Source organism: Astatotilapia calliptera, chromosome 3 (genome assembly GCF_900246225.1).
Source record: "Astatotilapia calliptera chromosome 3, fAstCal1.2, whole genome shotgun sequence".
NCBI lineage: Eukaryota > Metazoa > Chordata > Actinopteri > Cichliformes > Cichlidae > Astatotilapia > Astatotilapia calliptera.
In genome coordinates this window covers 51271832-51290693 of record NC_039304.1, presented here as the reverse complement: position 1 = coordinate 51290693, position 18862 = coordinate 51271832, and the positions used below count along the sequence as shown (strand labels likewise).

Below are 18862 nucleotides of genomic sequence, written 5' to 3'. Positions count from 1 at the left end.
CGCAGCTGACCAGCCCCTTGACCGATCTCACCCGAAAGGGTGCTCCAGATCTGGTTCAGTGGACGGGGCCGTGCCAGGCGGCGTTTGTGCAGGTGAAAAAGTCTCTCTGTGGGGAGCCGCTGCTTCACACTCCTAACTTTTCCCTCCCTTTTGTTCTGCAGACTGACGCCTCGAACAGAGGGCTGGGGGCCGTTTTGTCCCAGCAGGTAAGGGGGGACGACCGTCCCGTTCTTTACATCAGTCGGAAGCTGGCGGAGCGTGAAAGACGGTACAGCACTGTGGAGAAGGAGTGCTTGGCTATCCGCTGGGCAGTCGACTCCCTTCGCTATTACCTCCTGGGGCGCTCATTCACCCTCTGCTCGGACCACGTCCCGCTGCAGTGGCTCCACCGCATGAAGGATGCCAACGCCCGGATCACCCGGTAGTATCTGGCTTTACAGCCCTTTAAGTTCAAGGTGGTCCATAGGCCAGGGGCGCAGATGGCGGTGGCCGATTTCCTGTCTCGCTCACGGGGGGGGGAGTAGGTTCGGCCGGACGGCTCCCCGGCCTCAGTCGGGCGGTGGGGGTGTGTGGCGGAGGTGTGGTCCCGGGCGCGGCTGCAGGGGAGGAGTGGTGCAGTGGGCTCAACGGGGCGGTGCTGGAGATGCCAGTGTGAACAGCTGATGGCGATTTGGACTGATAATGGTTTCCTTCCCTTTTTATAGTGAGACGGAGAGGAGCGGAGGGGAGGAAATCAGCTGGGACCGACAGCTGTCAGACTGTGTTCAGTCATAACCTGGGAAAACTGTAAATAAATGTGGAACCTGGTGATAAAGACCTGTGTGTGTGTGTACCTGTGTATAGTGCATTTCACAAAGAGTTTGAGCAATGCTCCACCATTTTGAGATCTGATGCTGTCTGCGTACGGTGTCCATCTCCCACGCGTGTGATCATTAAAATCATCGTTTGACTCAACCCGGCCGGACCAGTGTTGTTATTGTGGTTTTTCCTCTTGTATACATCCCCAATATTTGAATCCGTAACAGGTGCCAGTAGAAATCACTGATTAAAATAAACATAAAAAAAGCCTGTCACATATTGAAAGGTTTTACTGTTCAGTTTTCAGCTGTTTTTGTTTTACATTTCAAATATGTGTGCAGCCAGACATCATGTCAGGCTGCCAAAACTGACTCCTAAGAAAAGGGGAGACTTGTGTTTCCTCATAGTTTTACACCTGTTGATCCACTTTCTATCATCCACACAAAGAACCTTCAAATCCCTGCAGATCTGTCAGCTGATCATGCCCTCTCCTGTGATTGGCTGAGCTTCATGCCTGGAAAAGTTCTTTCACACTGTTCATCCTGGAGCTGCTTTATGTCCATGATCTGAATGGAAACACATCTGCATCATTGTAGCTACAGTCGATGTTTCAGTGTTAGGACTGAAGGTGGAGCTTTGTGCGTGTTGGGCTGAGGCTGAAGCAGTCCCCCCCAACGGGAGCGCTCAGGCGTGAAACTAGGAGGAAAGCCGACGTCCTCCTCTTCCCTCAAAAGTGATCTGTGGCCGGTCGGACTTCATTCCACAGATGTGCTTTAACAAAGTGTGAAGCTGAACTCTGAGCTGTGACAGTGTGAGCAGTGTGAGAGTGTCAGTAGATGATCAGCAGAGGAAAGTGAAGCTGCTGTGAGCTGATGTCCTGAAGGGCTTTTAAAGAGTCTCTGAGTTTGACAGGAACATGAAGATGTTTGTGGTGTTTGTGATCCTCCTGCACGGTAAGTACACCTTCCTCTCTTTGCTCTCATCATCAGCTTTTCTCTTATCTCGCTCTAAAATGAATGTGTTGAAGTGCAGCAGGTCTTGAGACATGACAGCCCAGTGAGTTGCGTCAAAGTTCATGACTTGACTGAATCGGTCTGTCACAACGAACGAGCGGACGCAAGAGCAGGACTGTGCTGAAACTAAAAACAAACAATATCATCAGGAGCTATATACAAGGTACAAGTGAAAAGGAGCTCCAGGTAATTCAGGGACAAGGGAGGGAAAAACCACACACGCTTATGATCACACTCCAGGGATGAAAACACGGACAGGTCCAGGAAGATCTATATAAAAGAAAACATGACTACAAGTCAGGAAAAGACTAGAGACGAGAATTTACAGGAAATAGCTGGGGCTACACTGACTAGTGTCGTTCAACGATCCAGCAGTCAGAAACACTGAGCTGTCACCTTGAGCAGAGGCTCGAGTGACAAGATAATGAGCAGCAGGTGAGTAATTATTTTCAGGGCACAGGCCTGAGGGTGGAACCCACAACAAGTTTAACCCCAGGGCCCTATTTCAGGAAGCCGGTTTAGTGCAAACTCTGAGTAAGTACACCCTGAGTTAACGAAAACTCTGGGTTTTCAGTTTCACAAAGCGAGTTTAGATTAATCCTGAGTGAGTCACTATGACGACACACTCCGTGAAGCTAACCTGCCCCCTAGCAGGTTTACTACAACTAACCCTGACTGTCTCCGCCCCTTTGTCGGAAACCTGACAGTAGGAAGTGTCAGACATGGCGTGCTCCTTCCTTGAAGAGCCAGTAGATGTTGAAGCCCAAATTCTCCGCAGAGCTCTCCGCCGGGAGAGAGTGATTAGAGCGTGTTTGGACATTTTATCATTTCCTGATGATTTTCTGTGTGAACGTTACCGTTTTTCAGCACAATCTATAATTTATTTGAATAACATCCTCAGGCCTAATATTGCTCATGTGACACATCGCGGACATTCTCTCAGTTCTGTACATATTATTTGTATTGCACTTCGGTTTTTTGCAAACGGGAGCTTTCTGTATAATATTGGTGACGCTGAGCACGTTTCCAAGGCTACCGTCTGTCGGGCAGTCAGGAATGTTACAGTTGCACTGAAACGTCTCCTGTACTCGTCTGTGGTGTTCCCCGGTCATAGACCCACAAGATTTATCAAAGAGGGATGCCACAAAATTGCAGGTATCAGGATGAACAAAACTTAATTCATGATGTGGTGATACTTGAACTACTACTTAAATTTTACATTTATTTTCACGGTTCCCAGGCGTGATTGGCTGTACAGATGGCACTCACATTCCAATCATTGCTCCTTCAGTAAATGAAGGAGACTATGTGAACAGGAAGTCTTTCCACAGCATTAATGTACAGGTACATAGTTCCCTGTAGCATTTCAAACTAACAAATTATTTCATTATAGTAATGGATGCTAATTTGTGTTCTCTGCACTGTGAAGATCATATGTGATGCTGCCAACATTATCACAAATGTGGAAGCCAAGTGGCCAGGCTCTGTGAGTGGTGGTGGTGGAGGACCCCCACCTGTTTTTCGGGCCTCCGCTTTTTTTTCTGTTGGCTATAACGGGCCACATTTGAGCATACAGAGTAAGCAAATATGTACTTGTAATGTGCTCAGATAATTTCAATAAGTGCTTACAGAAAGAAAATTAATGTAGCCTCTAACTGCAATTGATTTACATCGGACAAACAGACCAAGCACTATGGCTCATAATACAATTACACCTTACCTGTTTGGACTATATTTTTATATTTCATTTTACTTGCTGCCAGGAACGTTTGGGGCCTATTGGGTTGCACCTCCGCTCACATCACATCACAAAATAAAATGTATAAAATATAATAAAATAACGTGTTAAATGGGTGGAAATCCCTCGATCAATGTTTAAATTAACACTCACGCATTGACTCTGTCGGCTTTGTTTTGCCATGTATGCTCCCTTTCTTTTGCAGCTGAGGCTGTGTTACTTTTTTTCCGCGGAATTTGCATGTTATCGGCATATGCTGCCATCAGAATTTCGGCCTCAAGCGCTGTAAAATACATTGACCGCGCCTTCTTTCCCTCCGTCTCCATGGTGACTCGCTTAATCTGTGCTCCACTAATCAGGGCTTTATGTATCCTCGTGCGCGCGCTTAACTTGGGGTTAAAGCAACTCCGCGTTGATTGACTACTTCATAATCCATGTCAAGTCCTTTGGTTGCTTGAATGTGCAAAGTTCTCTGGAAAACAGTGAAGCTCCATCACCTCCAAACAGTGAGAGCCTCTATGGTTTTTAGATATGCTCTACACTAAAAGATAGAAGATAAAAATATTTCTGTATGGAATATAGATTCCTAATAGCAACAAGATTCCTCCTTGTGAATTAATAAGTAAATATGTCATGTTGCCTTGGTAACATGTTTTGGAGCATTTGTGGACTGTTGGAGTGAAAAACTGTGACTGTCCTGAAGGAGTGTGACTGCTCATCTGTCTTGTCACACAAGATGGAAATTATGGCCTGTGAGGTTTGTTATAATTCTCCAGTTTCTGTGTTACTGACATTGTATCAATAGTTTTTTTGAATTGGGAAAAGAATGCTGTGTATAACTGAAGCTGTTATGCGTTCTTGGGCTACATGGTGTTCTGGTGGTTAGCACTGTTGCCTCTGAGCACAAAGGTCCTGAGTCCAACTCCACTGCTTCTCTGGGGTCTTTTTGTGTGGAGTTTGCATGTTCTCCTCATGTTTACGTCGGTTCCCTATAGGTACTCTGGCTTCCTCCAATGTCCAAAGAAATGCAGTTCATGGTATTAGGTTAATTTGTAATTCATTGGTGTGAACATGTGAATGGTTAGCCCTGGGACAAGCTGGTGATCTGTCCAGGGTGTAACCCCTCCCCCCCGTGACCCTGACTAGGATAAGTGGAATAGGATGGATGAAGATAATGTTGGTTGTATTGCATCTTTTAACTCTGGGTCAAACCCACAACATTCATTTGATTTTTGTTCGTGTCTCTGTCCTTCCAGTTTCCCAGCATGCTCTGGCTGTGGTGGTGGTGGAGGTGAATGAGGGGGAAAGGTCTGTCCTACTATCATGTCTGTACTCAGGTTCTATACCTGAGGACAATCCAACAGTGATGTGGACTCGCAGTGACCTTGATCCCAAATCTGTACACCAACAACGAGAAGAAGGAGACGATCTTACAGGACAAAACCAGCGTTACAGCAGACGCACATCAATGAATCGTTACGCTTTGATCATTAAAGACTTCAGCCTCACTCTGAGGAAACCCACAAAGACTGACAGCGGCAACTACACCTGCTCCATCAGTGCTGGAGGGAAAGAACGAAAACTCAGAGACATCCAGCTGCTGGTCAAAGGTCAGCATCAAATTCTAACACCTGCTGTGATTACATGTCGTATTCAGTACTACAGAGAAAGGTCAGAGGTTAAATGAAAGCAAAGTATTTCTTAAACGGTTTCTGAAGGTCTTGATGAGCCCAGCAGGAACGTTTGTAGACTTGACCTCAGTGAAAACAGCAAAACAAGAGAAGCAAAGCAGAAGAAATTCGTTCTGTGCATGTGCAGATGTGTTTATGTTTACCTCTGGGAGGTTCAGCACACACACATCTGTACATACATTAAACACATTAAAATTTTATGCATGGCCCAACACAAAACTTTTAGAGGCCTTTTGCTGCCACTTCTATGGTTGACACTTTGGTTTCTTGTCTTCTCAGACCAGCAGGTGGAGGTGAAGGTGAGGGAAGGGTCACAGTCTGTCATCCTGCCCTGCAACACAACATCTGACCTGCCTGAGGACACCACAGTGGAGTGGACTCGCTCTGACCTCGGACTCATCACAGTCCATGAGTATTCTAACAGAAATGATGACCTTATAACTCAGGACGAAGTTTACAGAGACCGAACGATGATGAGTGAAGACCTGCTGAGAACTGGAGACCTCAGTCTGACCCTGAAACACCCCAAAGTGAAAGACACGGGACGATACATCTGCACCATCTACAGGGACAAAGACATCCTGACACAGAAAGTAGTGCTGCAGGTCAAAAGTAGGTGCTGGAGATAAAGGTCAAAGGTCAATACTGTAGACACAGGTCAGAGATTAGAAGTCATTTTGTTTTATGTTTCCCCACAGAACCATTTCCATCCTGGGTCAAAGATCTTCTGGTTCTCCTGTTTGTCTTTGTGATTTTTGGAGGTCTTTTATATTATTTACGTCACTATTACATGTCAGGTAAGAGTCTTTCCTACTACACTACCCATAATACCAGTGGTTAACAGGTGGCCTCTGGTGGCCTCTTGACTGTGTTCAGACCAGACACATGAGGTCTCTAGATCAAAGAACGAGTCAGGAACACATCAGGAACAAACTGAGACACAATCTGATTGAGACTAGAAGGCAAGGAGGGCGCAGGGAGGTCATGTGACCATCACAGCTGCTGCTGATGTCATCGTGTTGTGCTTTGTTGTCCTCTCAGATTACCAAGTGGAGGTGGATTCAGGGGTGGCGTCTGTCAAGCTGCCCTGCAAAACTATATTTAAATTCCTAAAACACACTAAAGTGGAGTGGAGGGACAGAAACAACAGGAAGGTCCATGTGTATCAGAACGGCTCTGACCAGCCTGAAAAACAGCACCGGTTTTACAGAAACCGAACAGAGATGAAGAGCACATCTCTGCTGAAACCTGGAGACCTCAGTCTGACCCTGGCATATCCAACGGATGACGACAACTTCACCTACACCTGTACCATCTACAGCAGGAAAGGAAACATACTGACAAGGAAAAATGTGCAGCTCCATGTCAGAGGTCAGTGCTGCTTATACAGGTCAAAGGTTTTGACACACTAGACTAGACACACTGACATGAGACAAAGACCAAAGTAAAACAGGAAACACACCAACTGAACTCTAGACATGAAAACTGAGGAGACAGAAAATAGAGTCCTAAAAAGCAGGACAGAAAGGCACAAAGAAAGCACAAAACATAGTTTTTACCTTGTTTCTCCCCGAATCCCACACAGTGCTCACGTCTGTGGCGTGAATTGTGACAACCCCAACTCCAAATCTGTACAGTGGCTTCTCTCGGTTCTCAATACCTAGTGAGAAAACACATGAATTAAACTGCCAAGCAACACACACACAAAGTTCTCACTAACAAACCCATTGCGAACTCAACGATCCAGCACCGACTGAAGCTCAGCCACTCGCTTAAGTAGAGAGGCAACTGATGAAGGCAATCAGCTGGCTTCAGAGCAGGAACTCTCCTCAGCCTGATGATTCTTGTAATTCTTTCTTCCGGATACACACACCCACGTCCAAACACCTATACACATAAACAGGGACAAGGCTGTGCAGAGATTTTTAAATGGGCGGGTGCTCAAAGTTCAAAAGGGGCACAGAGAAAAGGCCAAATAACAACAACCCGCATTCATCAACAATCTAATATGGAATCACATCATACTATATCACTGTCATCAGGTGGGGACAAGGCAAAGCAAACATATTCCATGTTTACCTGATGGGTACAATGTTGCTCTTGTGGGGTTTCTGCTGCTCCTGCTGTGATAGTGCTGGAGGGCAGGGCTGTGCTGATCCGAGACTGTAGACATTAAATGCAAAGATTGGTGAACGTGCTTGGAACCATAAGGAAACAAAATAAACTCGGCTCTGCCTGTGACTCAGTTTGCCTCTCTTACTCTTTCATCTCCTCATCTCATCTATCCCTCTCCACTCGATGTCCATCTGACAACAAGGCACAGTTTGCTATTGCATTAATCTATTATTTAATTATCCACACTTCACAAATCTTGCACCTAATCCATAACAAAGTAATGATAGACAATATTATAGAACTATTCTTACGAAGCATTTATAGACCGTGTTATATCATAAATAATAATTTTTAAAAATCTATACACATAAAACAAACACTAATATAATCTGTTTCTTAATGTGTTTTCTTTAACATACAGTGTGTCTTTTTTAATATCATAATCATAATAATCCATAATTATGCTGATATGCATATCATCATATTGCATATGCAAGTCCCTCAGAAAGGCAGGAAAAGCCCTGTAACTTACTTTAAAACCAAATATGTTCCCTAAAACCGTGGACAGAACTACAGACCCATGACAGTTGTCTTTTTTCATGTAATTTGAACAAGCCTCTTAAAAAGTCAGTGATCACAGTCGGCCTCTTTCGGTTTTTATTACCACTGTTCATTTTAAAGCTCGGTTTTTAAAACCTTACGATGTAACTACAGCCCAGCCCATGCAGCAGTATAATAATGACTAATAATATATTGGAGTGGGCCTGATACTCATGTCCCAGGACAGGCCCATGACAGTGCTGCCATCAAATTGCCTTTCTTTGCTTTGACTCTGTCTCCAACAAGAGGTGAAGCAGATGTTCTTACATTAATGGAATCACTAATACAACAGATCACCTGAAAACGAGTAATGAATTTGCTGAAACAGATGTCTTTATTAATGAATTGTACTGACTAGTCTGTATTTCTCTCAGCTGAGCTGTTTCTGAAAGAAGAACTCGTTCATGTCACAGAACAGACGTCTTTATGACATAATGTATCTGGCATGCAGAGAATCATGTTCATTTAGATGTTGCTGACATTTAAAATTCAGTTTTGCTTTTATTTTGAAACATTTTTATTTTATTTCAATATTTTTTTAGTCTGAATAAATCAAACTTGCTTGATAGGACAGCTCTCAGGTAACAAGATGGCAAAAAAGTCTTTGACTCTGAAATAAAACAGCAGAGTTCTTTAAGACAGAGCTCTGCTGCTGATTAGACAGAAACCAAATAAGACAGTTTCTGTTCAGTTGAACATGTTTCAGACTGGAACCAGTCAAACTTGATTTCATTGCAAAGATGCCATTTTCTCCATTCAGACAAAACATGTTCAGAGCTGCTTCTGCTGCACAGCTCATGTTGTGTTTTGACTCCTCTCAGTCCCCCAGGTGGAGGTGGATTCAGGGGAGGCATCTGTCCTGCTGCCCTGCAAAACTACTATAAACCTGCCTAAAGATGCTAAAGTGAAGTGGATGACCAGATTCAACAGGAAGGTCCACGTGTATGAGAACGGATCTGGCCAGCTTGAAGATCAGGACAACCATTACAGAGACCGAACACAGATGAATAAAGACCTGCTGAAAACTAGAGACCTCAGTCTGACCCTGAAAGACCCCACAGACTGGGACGCAGACATCTACACCTGCACCGTCTGCAACAGAGAGGGGGAAAAAATCCTGATGAAACAAGTGGAGCTGAAAGTCAGAGGTCAGTGCTGCTGCTGGGTGTGAGCTGCAGAAGAAGAAGAGATGATGAGATCTTCATGAACACAAATCTTAGTTTGTGCTTTAGACTGTTTATGAAATTTGTTGTCCTTCAGTCTGTCAGGTGGAGGTGGAGGAGGGGGCGGAGTCTGTAGAGCTACCTTTCAAAACCACAAAAGACCTGCCTGCAGATGCTAAGGTGGTGTGGTGGAACAATGATGACAGGAAGGTCCACGTGTATAAGAACGGCTCTGATCAGCCTGGAGAACAGCACCAGGTTTACAGAGACCGAACAAAGATGAAGAGAAGATCTCTGCTGAAGCCTGGAGACCTCAGTCTGACCCTGAAACAGCCCACAGAGAGAGACAGTGGGAGGTACAGCTGTAGAGTCTACGGGGAGATCAAGAGATACAAAAGAGTGCTGCTCAGAGTCAAAGGTTTGTGTGTGTGTGTGTGTGTGTGTGTGTGTGTGTGTGTGTGTGTGTGTGTGTGTGTCTCTGACTGTCTTGTGTCTCCTCTGCAGGGAGAGTTCAGGTCCAGGATCAAACAGGGGACATCAGGAACAGAAGCAGCTCCATTGATCCGACTCCTCTGATGGCTGATCAATCAGTTTGATCTGTGTGTTCTTTGATTATTGATCAGTGATGTCAGAGTGGAGTCAGTGTGATGTTGTTGTTGTGTGTTTGAGACTTTTAGTGTCCATGAAGGTCTCTGCTGCCGTAGATCCTCTGAACTGTGACAGAGGTCTCACTCTGGAGGAAACTCTCAGCACTTTCCAGCAGCTCCTCCATCATGGAGGACGTTCCCTCACTGTAACAGGTGGAGGAGAGAGGAGAGGAAGCACAGGTGGATCCTCTGAGGAAGACATTATTGTTATTACATGAGCGGAAACACAAACATACCATCATAGTAAAAATCCATCTCCATGTGTACGATCTTTGAGGCTCAAATCAGTCCAGTCAGATCCCGTTTTATCTAGGATGTCCCGTAAAATGAGCAACATAGGTTTCTGCAGTATTCTACCTTAAATGTCCCGTATAATTACCGTTACCTGGAATGTCATTTTCTGACTAACAGCTGGCACTCTAGCAAATACCAAAACTGATTTGACTGCAGTTACATCAGAGGAGTACTTGTGTGTAGTCACATCTGTCAGTGATGCCCGTCGCACACATCAGGTGTGAGGAGTAATACACGATTCTTAAAAATAAGGTGTTGTTTGGTCTGCGTAACATAATATACTGGGTAACTGAGACCTGTACTTACAATATTTTCTTTGACTATTTTTCTTTTTTGCTTATTTTTCAAGGTAATGCACATGTGATTTCTGTCATCATTTACTGTATTTTCTTTATTGATTTAGATGAGCTATTGATTGAACTGAATACCAACATTTTACTGCATTTTGACTTTAAGAATATAATCATACAGTTCAGCTGGCTGTGCATTGTGCTTGTGCCACACCAGTGTCCCTTATTTGATAGTTACAAAGTTGGTGACCCTACCTCTACCAGTGTGATTGTTTATATAAGACCTGCCCCGGCACTATAAATGCAAGCAATTTAATTATAATTATAATCAGGGAGGTGTACTTATCTTATTTTTATAATAATGCCCATTAATGTCCCTGTTCAGTCAAGAGAATAAAAATACCCTCTCTGATCCACTGTGGTTTTTCTTCTGTGGTGTTTCTGATGGAGCAGCAGCTCCTGACGGTTGAGGATGAGACCAGAGTTCCTACAGCTTCAGGAAAGTTGGATTTAAAACTTTAACATCAGCTGTGTCCTTGTTAGCAGCAAGCTAACATTTGTAGGCTAACGTGCTTGAACCTGCATTCTTATGTATGAAGTTTGAAACACTTCCTACACAACCTACAACACACTGAGTCAGGATAAAGAGATATCCAGGTAACCTCTGCGCACCTCACTTCTTCAGAGGGTACATCGCCATGGTTACAGAGTCTGCAGACCTAACTTGCACTGGAGCAGATTATTTTTGAGAATAGAGTTCAGCGGGAGCATAACTATCACCTGTGGCCAAGCAGATCTCTGGAAAACATCATTATTTCTGAAAACCCCCTCAGACCTCAGAATGCTGATGGTCAGAGAGTCTGAAGCTTTCCAAGTGAGCTTCAGCGACAGATTATTACAAACTTTTTTAACCTGATCAGAAAACAGGGAATCTGTATTTCACTTTACTCTCAGAGTATCAGACACCACCACAGCTGAAACAATCAGTCACACACATCTAACCATAAATTTACCGAATTAACAATTATAATCATCTAGTAATAATCATCATTATGCAAATATACTGTTTATAAGCTTGGGGAAACCTGCAGTCAGCTGAGACTGAAGAAGTCACCTGGATGAGTGACGAAATGTTTCTCCCACTGAAAACGCTACGTCCAGATGAACAGAATCAACTTTTGGGGATTCCTGTCTGATCGGTTCAATGCAGATATTATACTTTGTTGTAACAGCATCAGTCTTTACATCCAATCTCAGTAGGTGGGGTCATCACCATGGAGACAGACTGGTCATCTTTCTTATGAAGTTTAAAGTCATATCTGAGGTCATGTCCGGAACTGAAAGTACAGTCATGCAGTAATAAGATGATAAACAATTACCAGATATCTCCAGCAGGGGGCGTGCAGAGCTGACAAACTACCACATAGCTTCCTCTCTTCAGTCGTTACACATGAGCTGAGCAGCTTTCATAGTAAATGCAAATATTTTGGCCAGAGTAAAATAATCTGTTTTATCTGAAGTTTATGTCTTTAAGACATCCCTGCAGTTCAAGTCAACTGGTTGATTTGTGTTTTCTGACATCTATCTTTGTAGACAAACATAACACTTATTCCCTCACTCATAGCAGGTGCAATTCTGTCATATGTACTGTATGTAGTTTCATGAGCTCATAGAGTTACTTTCATTTACTTAACAGAGAGAAACTGTGACAGAAATGTCCTGAAACCTGAAAAGATTTTAAATTAAACCTGTTAAACTGCTAAAACTAAACTAAAGAGAAGAAGAAGAAAAACTATCTGGGATCCAATTTAGTTTTTGTTTCATCACTGCTGAGTCTTGTCCGGTGGAGGTGGCTCTTCTATGTTGTGCCATGCGCTTGTGAAGTGGCTGTTTGGTCTCTCCAATGTAGAGGTCTGGGCATTCCTCGCTTTGAGGATGCCAATGTTCACATTTTGGACAGAGAGGACAGATGGTTTGAAAGAGGAGTGAAAGAAGCATCTATGTCCACTGTGAGCGACCATCTTTGAACAGAGGCGGTGGTTTACGACACCAACTCTCTGCCATCTATAATCCAGTTTTGAGATCCCTCCCCAGACGCCTTAACGCCCACTCACATCCTGGGCCATCTGACCTCAGGAATTCGCATGATAAGGTGGGGCCAGGTTTCACAATGAACTCACCCGAAACTCTGGCTGATTGGGACCCACACCCAGTTTCACACCTTGGCTCAAGCAATTAGAGGATCATCAGGGGGTCCTTTTGTCCCTCTGTGGGGGGATACTCCCACTAGGTTTAAATCTGGGACTCTCCACCATTTGACCTTAGAACTGAAGAAGCTTCTCGGATGAAACGTCTTCAAGCTACTTAAAGAAGTCCAGACGCTTTTCTTTGCAAGCTCCTTTGACTACAATGACCTGGATGACTGAGAACCTTCACTGACACTCTTTGATATGGTCTTTACATGACACAAAACATACACAAACTGCAAGATGTTCCGTGTGCCCATCTCAGCCTCATCAGCCACAACAGAGTACGTCTTAGCTTCCTTCATCTCTTTAACTATATTTCCAGTTATTTCATGTTATCTGGTTATCATCTCATTTTGTGCAAAATGAGACAGATAGGTCGTATGTGAGACAGGACTGTGATTTTTCAAAAATGGATCAGTTTTTTTCTGCAGCTTCATGCACTCAAGAAAGTGATTATGACTGGTGGATTCCTGCTGATCATGGCCACAGAATGGTATTCCTTGTTTTCCAAGGAAACCTGTTACAGCTAAGATCCAGTGGAGATACTGTCGTCTTGTTTGCTGATCTAAGTTGCTCAACAACATCACCTTGATTTTTTGTGGTTTTAAAGCTGTGCCAGCAGATCATAAAAGACGAATGGCTGGAACTCTTTTCGTGCTCCTTAAAGGCATCTAAAGCCCTCTTCCAGTTGCAGAACCCTGAATGACTGAGGCCATCTTTTTGTATTTTGCTTCTCACAAATGCAACATGAAAAACAGAAAGCAAAGTTCCACACAACAGAATACTCCAACCATTTCAACTTTTAAAACCAACTCTTACTGATTGACCTCCGAACTGGCTCAGTGGCTACTGTGGGAGGACATTTTGTCTTGGATTTAGGAACTCTCCTAAATCATCTCCTGCTGCTCCTTCTAGTAAACCTCCTTCAGCTGTCCTTAACAATCCACCTGCTGCTTCCTGCAGTTGTGTTTTGGCTTTCTCTCACTTTCCTGATTTCCCCTGACCAATCTGAAAGATCACTATTATTTAATGATCCCTCTGTGTTGGTCTTCATGAGTTTGTACCATATAATTTTCTAATTCTACCAAAGTACACTATTTAGATTCAGAACTATATACCTGTATCAACTATATAACTATAACTATGTAACTATTTAGCCTTGTTGTGCAAACAAGCCCGCATAACTTAATAAATATAGAATTTGAAAGTAAAAAATTGTATCTAAAAAGTTCCACTAGGTACTAGACACATGGGTCGTGTCCAAATTCATGGGCTGCATCCTCGGGTAGGGTTGGGTAGGCCGGAAGTAAACGGTCTAGCCTTCTGATTAGCGTCACCGCTGTCTCGGTGGAGTTTAATAAACTCAGTCGTCTGCTCCTTGCTATCTAAAATATAACAGGACACTGGCGTAAATTCTCGACCGTCTCACACTTCTGTTTAATCAGTTTTCTGTTTGACATTTAGTCAGCTGTGTAAAAACTAAGGAGGAACCCACCCGGGGGATTAATAAAGTTTTATCTAATCTAATCTAATAACTTTAATCTCAGCCAAACCGATTTACTCACGAACAAACAAAACACTGAAAAAAGCCCAACAATATCATTTTTAGGTTGTCTAAGTGACTTATATATTACGTTTAACCTGAGTAGCGAAAGTTCACGGTGATCTGAAAATGATGTGCCGGGAGTTGTGCCGTTCTCGGCCACATCAGTGACCCTCGAGCTCCCGGCTAGCTATCGAGCTGGTGGGTAGCAGATGTCTCCAAAAACGTCGAAGCACTTTTGCAAATATGCGATATCTTGATAAACCGAGCAGATATTTGATGTTTACACAGCTACTTTCTCGCCTGAAAATATGTTAAAAGTTTATTTTGTGACCCAGAAAGATTAGTAAGAGTAATTTTGAAAACTTAGTAGCGGTCGCCATTGTTGGAAACTGGAGTTTGGCTGGGCCGCGCTATGAATTCTGGGATATGGTAGGCCACGAAGGACACACCCGACCCATCCTTCAAATTCGGGGAAAAGGAGGACGCATTTGTCGGCTGCATTCGGAGGAGTCTACGAATTTGGACAGCCTTCGGTGCGTCGCTGTGACGTAATCGGTCTACAAATGCGGCCTCAGGAGGATGCAGCCCATGAATTTGGACACGACCATGTTCTGATGAGTTTTGGCAAACAACCATTTGACCAACATGTCTGTCTCACCTGCTATTGTTCCATCTCTGTTCTGCTCCTCTGTCTCCCTCTTTGTGTTGACAATCAAGCCAAACACCAACATCATCAAATATACAGTTGAAACCAGATATTTACATACTCTTACATACTCAAATCAGACTAAATATTTTTTATTGATAAATATAAAAAACATATTTGTTAACTTTAAGAGTAAAGAGAGAAACTGTCTGTATTTCTTAATTGTAAATGGCACCAAATTGTATTCAAAATTGAGCCACACTTATGGAGCTCCACAATTCTTTTCCTGGTGTTTTGGTTGACGTCTCTTGATTTTGCCATGTCAAAGAAACAGGCTCTGTGTTTTGCCTTATATGCATCCACAGCTGTGCCACCAGTTTACTCACATGGACTCTACTAACCTATCAGAAGCTTCTTCAGCTCAGAATGAATCGTCTGGAGTTTTCTTATTAATTAACAATAAACTCAGTGTACATGTACTCCTAAAGTTGATGAAAGTGATTAAAATAGACAGCTCCCTCTTTTTATTCTGACATTTAACTAATTCAAAAGATATTTCAATATTTATTTATCTAAAACAGAAAAGTTCACTCTAAACTGATGTTTAACAGTAAAAAAATGCTCTTGTTTTTCCCTAAAGTGTATGATAATATCTGGTTTCAACTGTGAGTTATTTAGCTGTGGAGGGTAACAACTGAAAATATGAAACACACATGTAAGCTAAGACTCTAAAGAAACAGCATTGTTGTTGTTCGGCTTTTCATTTCGTCATTTGTTGGTTCATTCGAAGAGCGAGTAACGTAAAGTAAAGTGATCAGTTTGACATCAGTCTTTTGTGATACACCGTCATATTTACATTATTTGTACAGTACGGATGATTTGCTTGGTACCTGGTCAAACTTAAACTCTCCTCCGGCTGCACTAGAGCAAACTCGCAGCAGCTTCTCCCCCCTCGCTCACATACGTAAGTGCTGTGCTCAGTCGTGCCTGAGCTCGGATCGTACCAAAATCAGGGGGGGTTTACGACTGTGCGCAATGTGCTTCAAATATTGTGTGTAGTTTTTGTTTTATACAGTTGTCATTCAGGCATCTAACTACGAAACAAATTACACTCCAAAAGACCCCGGGCTTCTGAAAAAATAACCCGGACTTAAGACCAATACGCCCGGCCCCCTTCCCCCGCTCCGCCGATGGGGTTTGGGAAGTTGAATGAAGTTCCGCCCCTAACGTCATTCACATGCGACAAACAAGGAAACAGACTATTTTTCTTCCTCAGTAAAGAGAGACGCACAGACGATCAGACTGAGCTCAGACCAAACTAGCAGCTTCCTCTGAGTGAGTCCAGCTACAGGAGAGAAAAGTGGAAAACTCCAACACTGCTGCTTCAAGCTGCTGACGCTCCACACACTGAATGTGAGTTTGAGCAAAAACACGACTCAAAGGAAGTTTCAGTGAAGGTGGTAGAGGAGGGAGGGGAGCCAGGACTGACTGTACTTCCTGTCTGCTGTTTTCAGCTTCACTCACAGACTCAATGGCTTCCAGATCAGAGGAGGATCTCTGCTGTCCGGTCTGTCAGGAGGTCTTCAGAGATCCTGTTATTCTGTCATGTAGCCACAGCTTCTGTAAAGACTGTCTGAATAGATGGTGGATCAAAAAACAGATACGTGAGTGTCCAGTTTGTAAGAACATATCTTCAAAGGATGATCCACCTTTAAACCGAGCTTTAAAGAACCTGTGTGAGTCGTTCCTACAGGAGAGAGATCAGAGAGCTTCAGAGGCTCTCTGCAGTCTGCACTCTGAGAAACTCAAACTCTTCTGTCTGGACCATCAGCAGCCAGTGTGTGTCGTCTGCAGAGACTCAGAAAATCACACCAATCACAGATTCAGACCCATCGATGAAGCTGCACAACAACACAAGAAGGAACTTCAGGAAACTCTGGAGCCCTTAAAGAAGAAGTTAAAGGTTTGTGAAGAAGTTCAAGTGAAGTTTGATCAAACAGCAGAACACATTAAGGTCCAGGCCCGACACACAGAGAGGCAGATTAAGGAGCAGTTTAAGAAGCTTCACCAGTTTCTAGCAGAGGAAGAGGAGGCCAGGCTGGCTGCACTGAGGGAGGAAGAGGAGCAGAAGAGTGGGATGATGAAGGAGAAGATGGAGGCTCTGAGCAGAGAGATAGCAGCTCTTTCAGACACAGTCAGAGCCACAGAGGAGGAGCTGAGAGCTGAAGACGTCTCATTCCTGCACAACTACAAGGCTGCAGTGGAAAGAGTCCAGCGCTGCCCCCTGCTGGATGATCCACAGCTGCCCTCAGGAGCTCTGATAGACCAGGCCAAACACCTGGGCAACCTGACCTTCAACATCTGGAACAACATGAAGGACGTGGTCTCCTACACTCCTCTTATTCTGGACCCAAACACTGCTCATCCAAACCTCATCTTGTCTGAAGATCTGACCAGTGTGGTAGAAGGAGATGAACAGCAGCTTCCTGATAATCCAGAGAGGATTGGTTTTTACTACTCTGTCCTGGGCTCTGAGGGCTTTAACTCAGGGACTCACAGCTGGGATGTCGATGTTGGAGACAGTGCATGGTGGAGACTGGGTGTGTTAGCAGAGTCTGTGCAGAGGAAGGGAATCATACAGTCTGAATTATGGACTATATTGTTATATAAAGGTACATACTCATCATGTTCACCATCAACTGGATCCACTGCTCTCTCAGTTCAGAAGAAGCTCCAGAGGATCAGAGTGAATCTGGACTGGAACAGAGGAAAGCTGTCATTCTCTGATCCTGATACTAACACACACATACACACCTTCACACACACTTTCACTCACAGGATGTTTCCATACATTTGGGCTGATGAAGTGAAGGTGTGTCCGTTGAAGGTGTCAGTGTCGGTGCAGCAGATGAGTTGAGGATGATGATGTTTCTAATGTTGTTTCCTGTCAGTGAGTTGAAGCTGTTAAACTGCAGCTGTCCTCCTGCTGCCTCCTTAAACATATTGTTGAAACCACAATTCATATTTTGCTTTCATTCACTTCATTCAAGCCAGTACTCGCTATAGGTCATGTTATGTAAATAATCTCCTCACTGAATACAGACTTCAACTGATCCTTGCCTTTTCCCTGTTTTGCCTAGATTCTTGTTTTCTAGTTTTTAAGACTTTGTGTTCGAGGATAAAACCAGGGTTGCTGCAGCTTAAAGGAAAGTTAGATTTACGAATTTTAATGTCAGCTTTGTTCTTGTTAGGAACAAGCTAATAGCCAACTTGCTCGAATGTGAGCTGGATTTCTTTTTCCATAACACAAAGTTTGAAACACTTCATACACAACTATTCCTTGTATTTCATGACATGTCTTCATTGTTGTTTTGAATGTGTTGCTGTATGGAATATGCCGTTTTTATGAGCAAAGTTAATATTGTTAATATATTTTAGTATTTATATTTTTTTGTAAAACTTATTTTGTGTATTTAGTAATTTAATAAGTAAATTCATGGTTATGATTGAACTAAATTTATTTTTATTGCATTATTGTTGGATTGGTTAAGTAAAACCATGAATACGTGTGCCTTAAAGGCTTGGTTTATAGTTAAAAACCCAGCATTGTGGATTTATGCAAATGAGTACATGCGTTGCTAAAGGGGGGAGTGGGAGAGAAAAAAGTTAGTATAGCAGAGGCAAGATGCTGCAGGAGAGGAGGACAGAGCCACAGTTCTTCTACCGTAGTTTTTTTTTTTTGTTGTTCTTGAGGATAACTTAGTCCTGATTACTCCTATAAGATTTACAAGCTGTGGAATAAATTTTTGTTTATATCTTTTCACATCAGAGTCCTGTGGAAGTTTTTTTTTTTCTCCCCTCTTCGCATGAACATACACAATTGAAGCGTGGGAAAACTGGTCTCATGGCTATACACAGTGGGAATGTAAAACAAGATGATGGTAATAGTTTTGTCCGGGTTCACTTTGCGTTGATCCATTGGTACTGCAGTATCCAGTCCTGAATGAGCAGCCATCAGACTGCTGAACACTTCATAGACACCTCACCTTCACTTACCAGAACTTCAACATTA

General features: G+C 43.3%; 2 protein-coding genes across 2 annotated transcripts; both read left to right on the top strand.

Annotated features, from left to right (window-relative positions):
- Window positions 1–1290: 1290 nt before the first annotated feature.
- LOC113019673 (uncharacterized) lies at window positions 1291–9084 on the top strand (the record flags this gene model as incomplete). The annotated part of the gene is made up of 6 exons (XM_026163467.1): window positions 1291–1751; window positions 4806–5159; window positions 5520–5852; window positions 5939–6037; window positions 6282–6611; window positions 8777–9084. Coding segments are annotated over exons 1-6 (1461 nt in total), but the record flags the coding sequence as incomplete, so codon positions are not given.
- A 7237-nt stretch (window positions 9085–16321) lies between these two features.
- On the top strand, window positions 16322–18613 carry LOC113019680 (nuclear factor 7, ovary-like). Its single transcript, XM_026163477.1, has one exon. It carries the CDS (start codon window positions 16322–16324, stop codon window positions 17705–17707), a length of 1386 nt encoding a protein of 461 aa, XP_026019262.1. The 3' UTR covers window positions 17708–18613.
- The last annotated feature ends 249 nt before the right edge of the window (window positions 18614–18862 follow it).

What these genes read in the sequence shown, in the direction of transcription:
- LOC113019680 (XM_026163477.1), top strand. Translation starts at nt 16,322, where the DNA reads ATGGCTTCCAGATCAGAGGAGGATCTCTGCTGTCCGGTCTGTCAGGAG.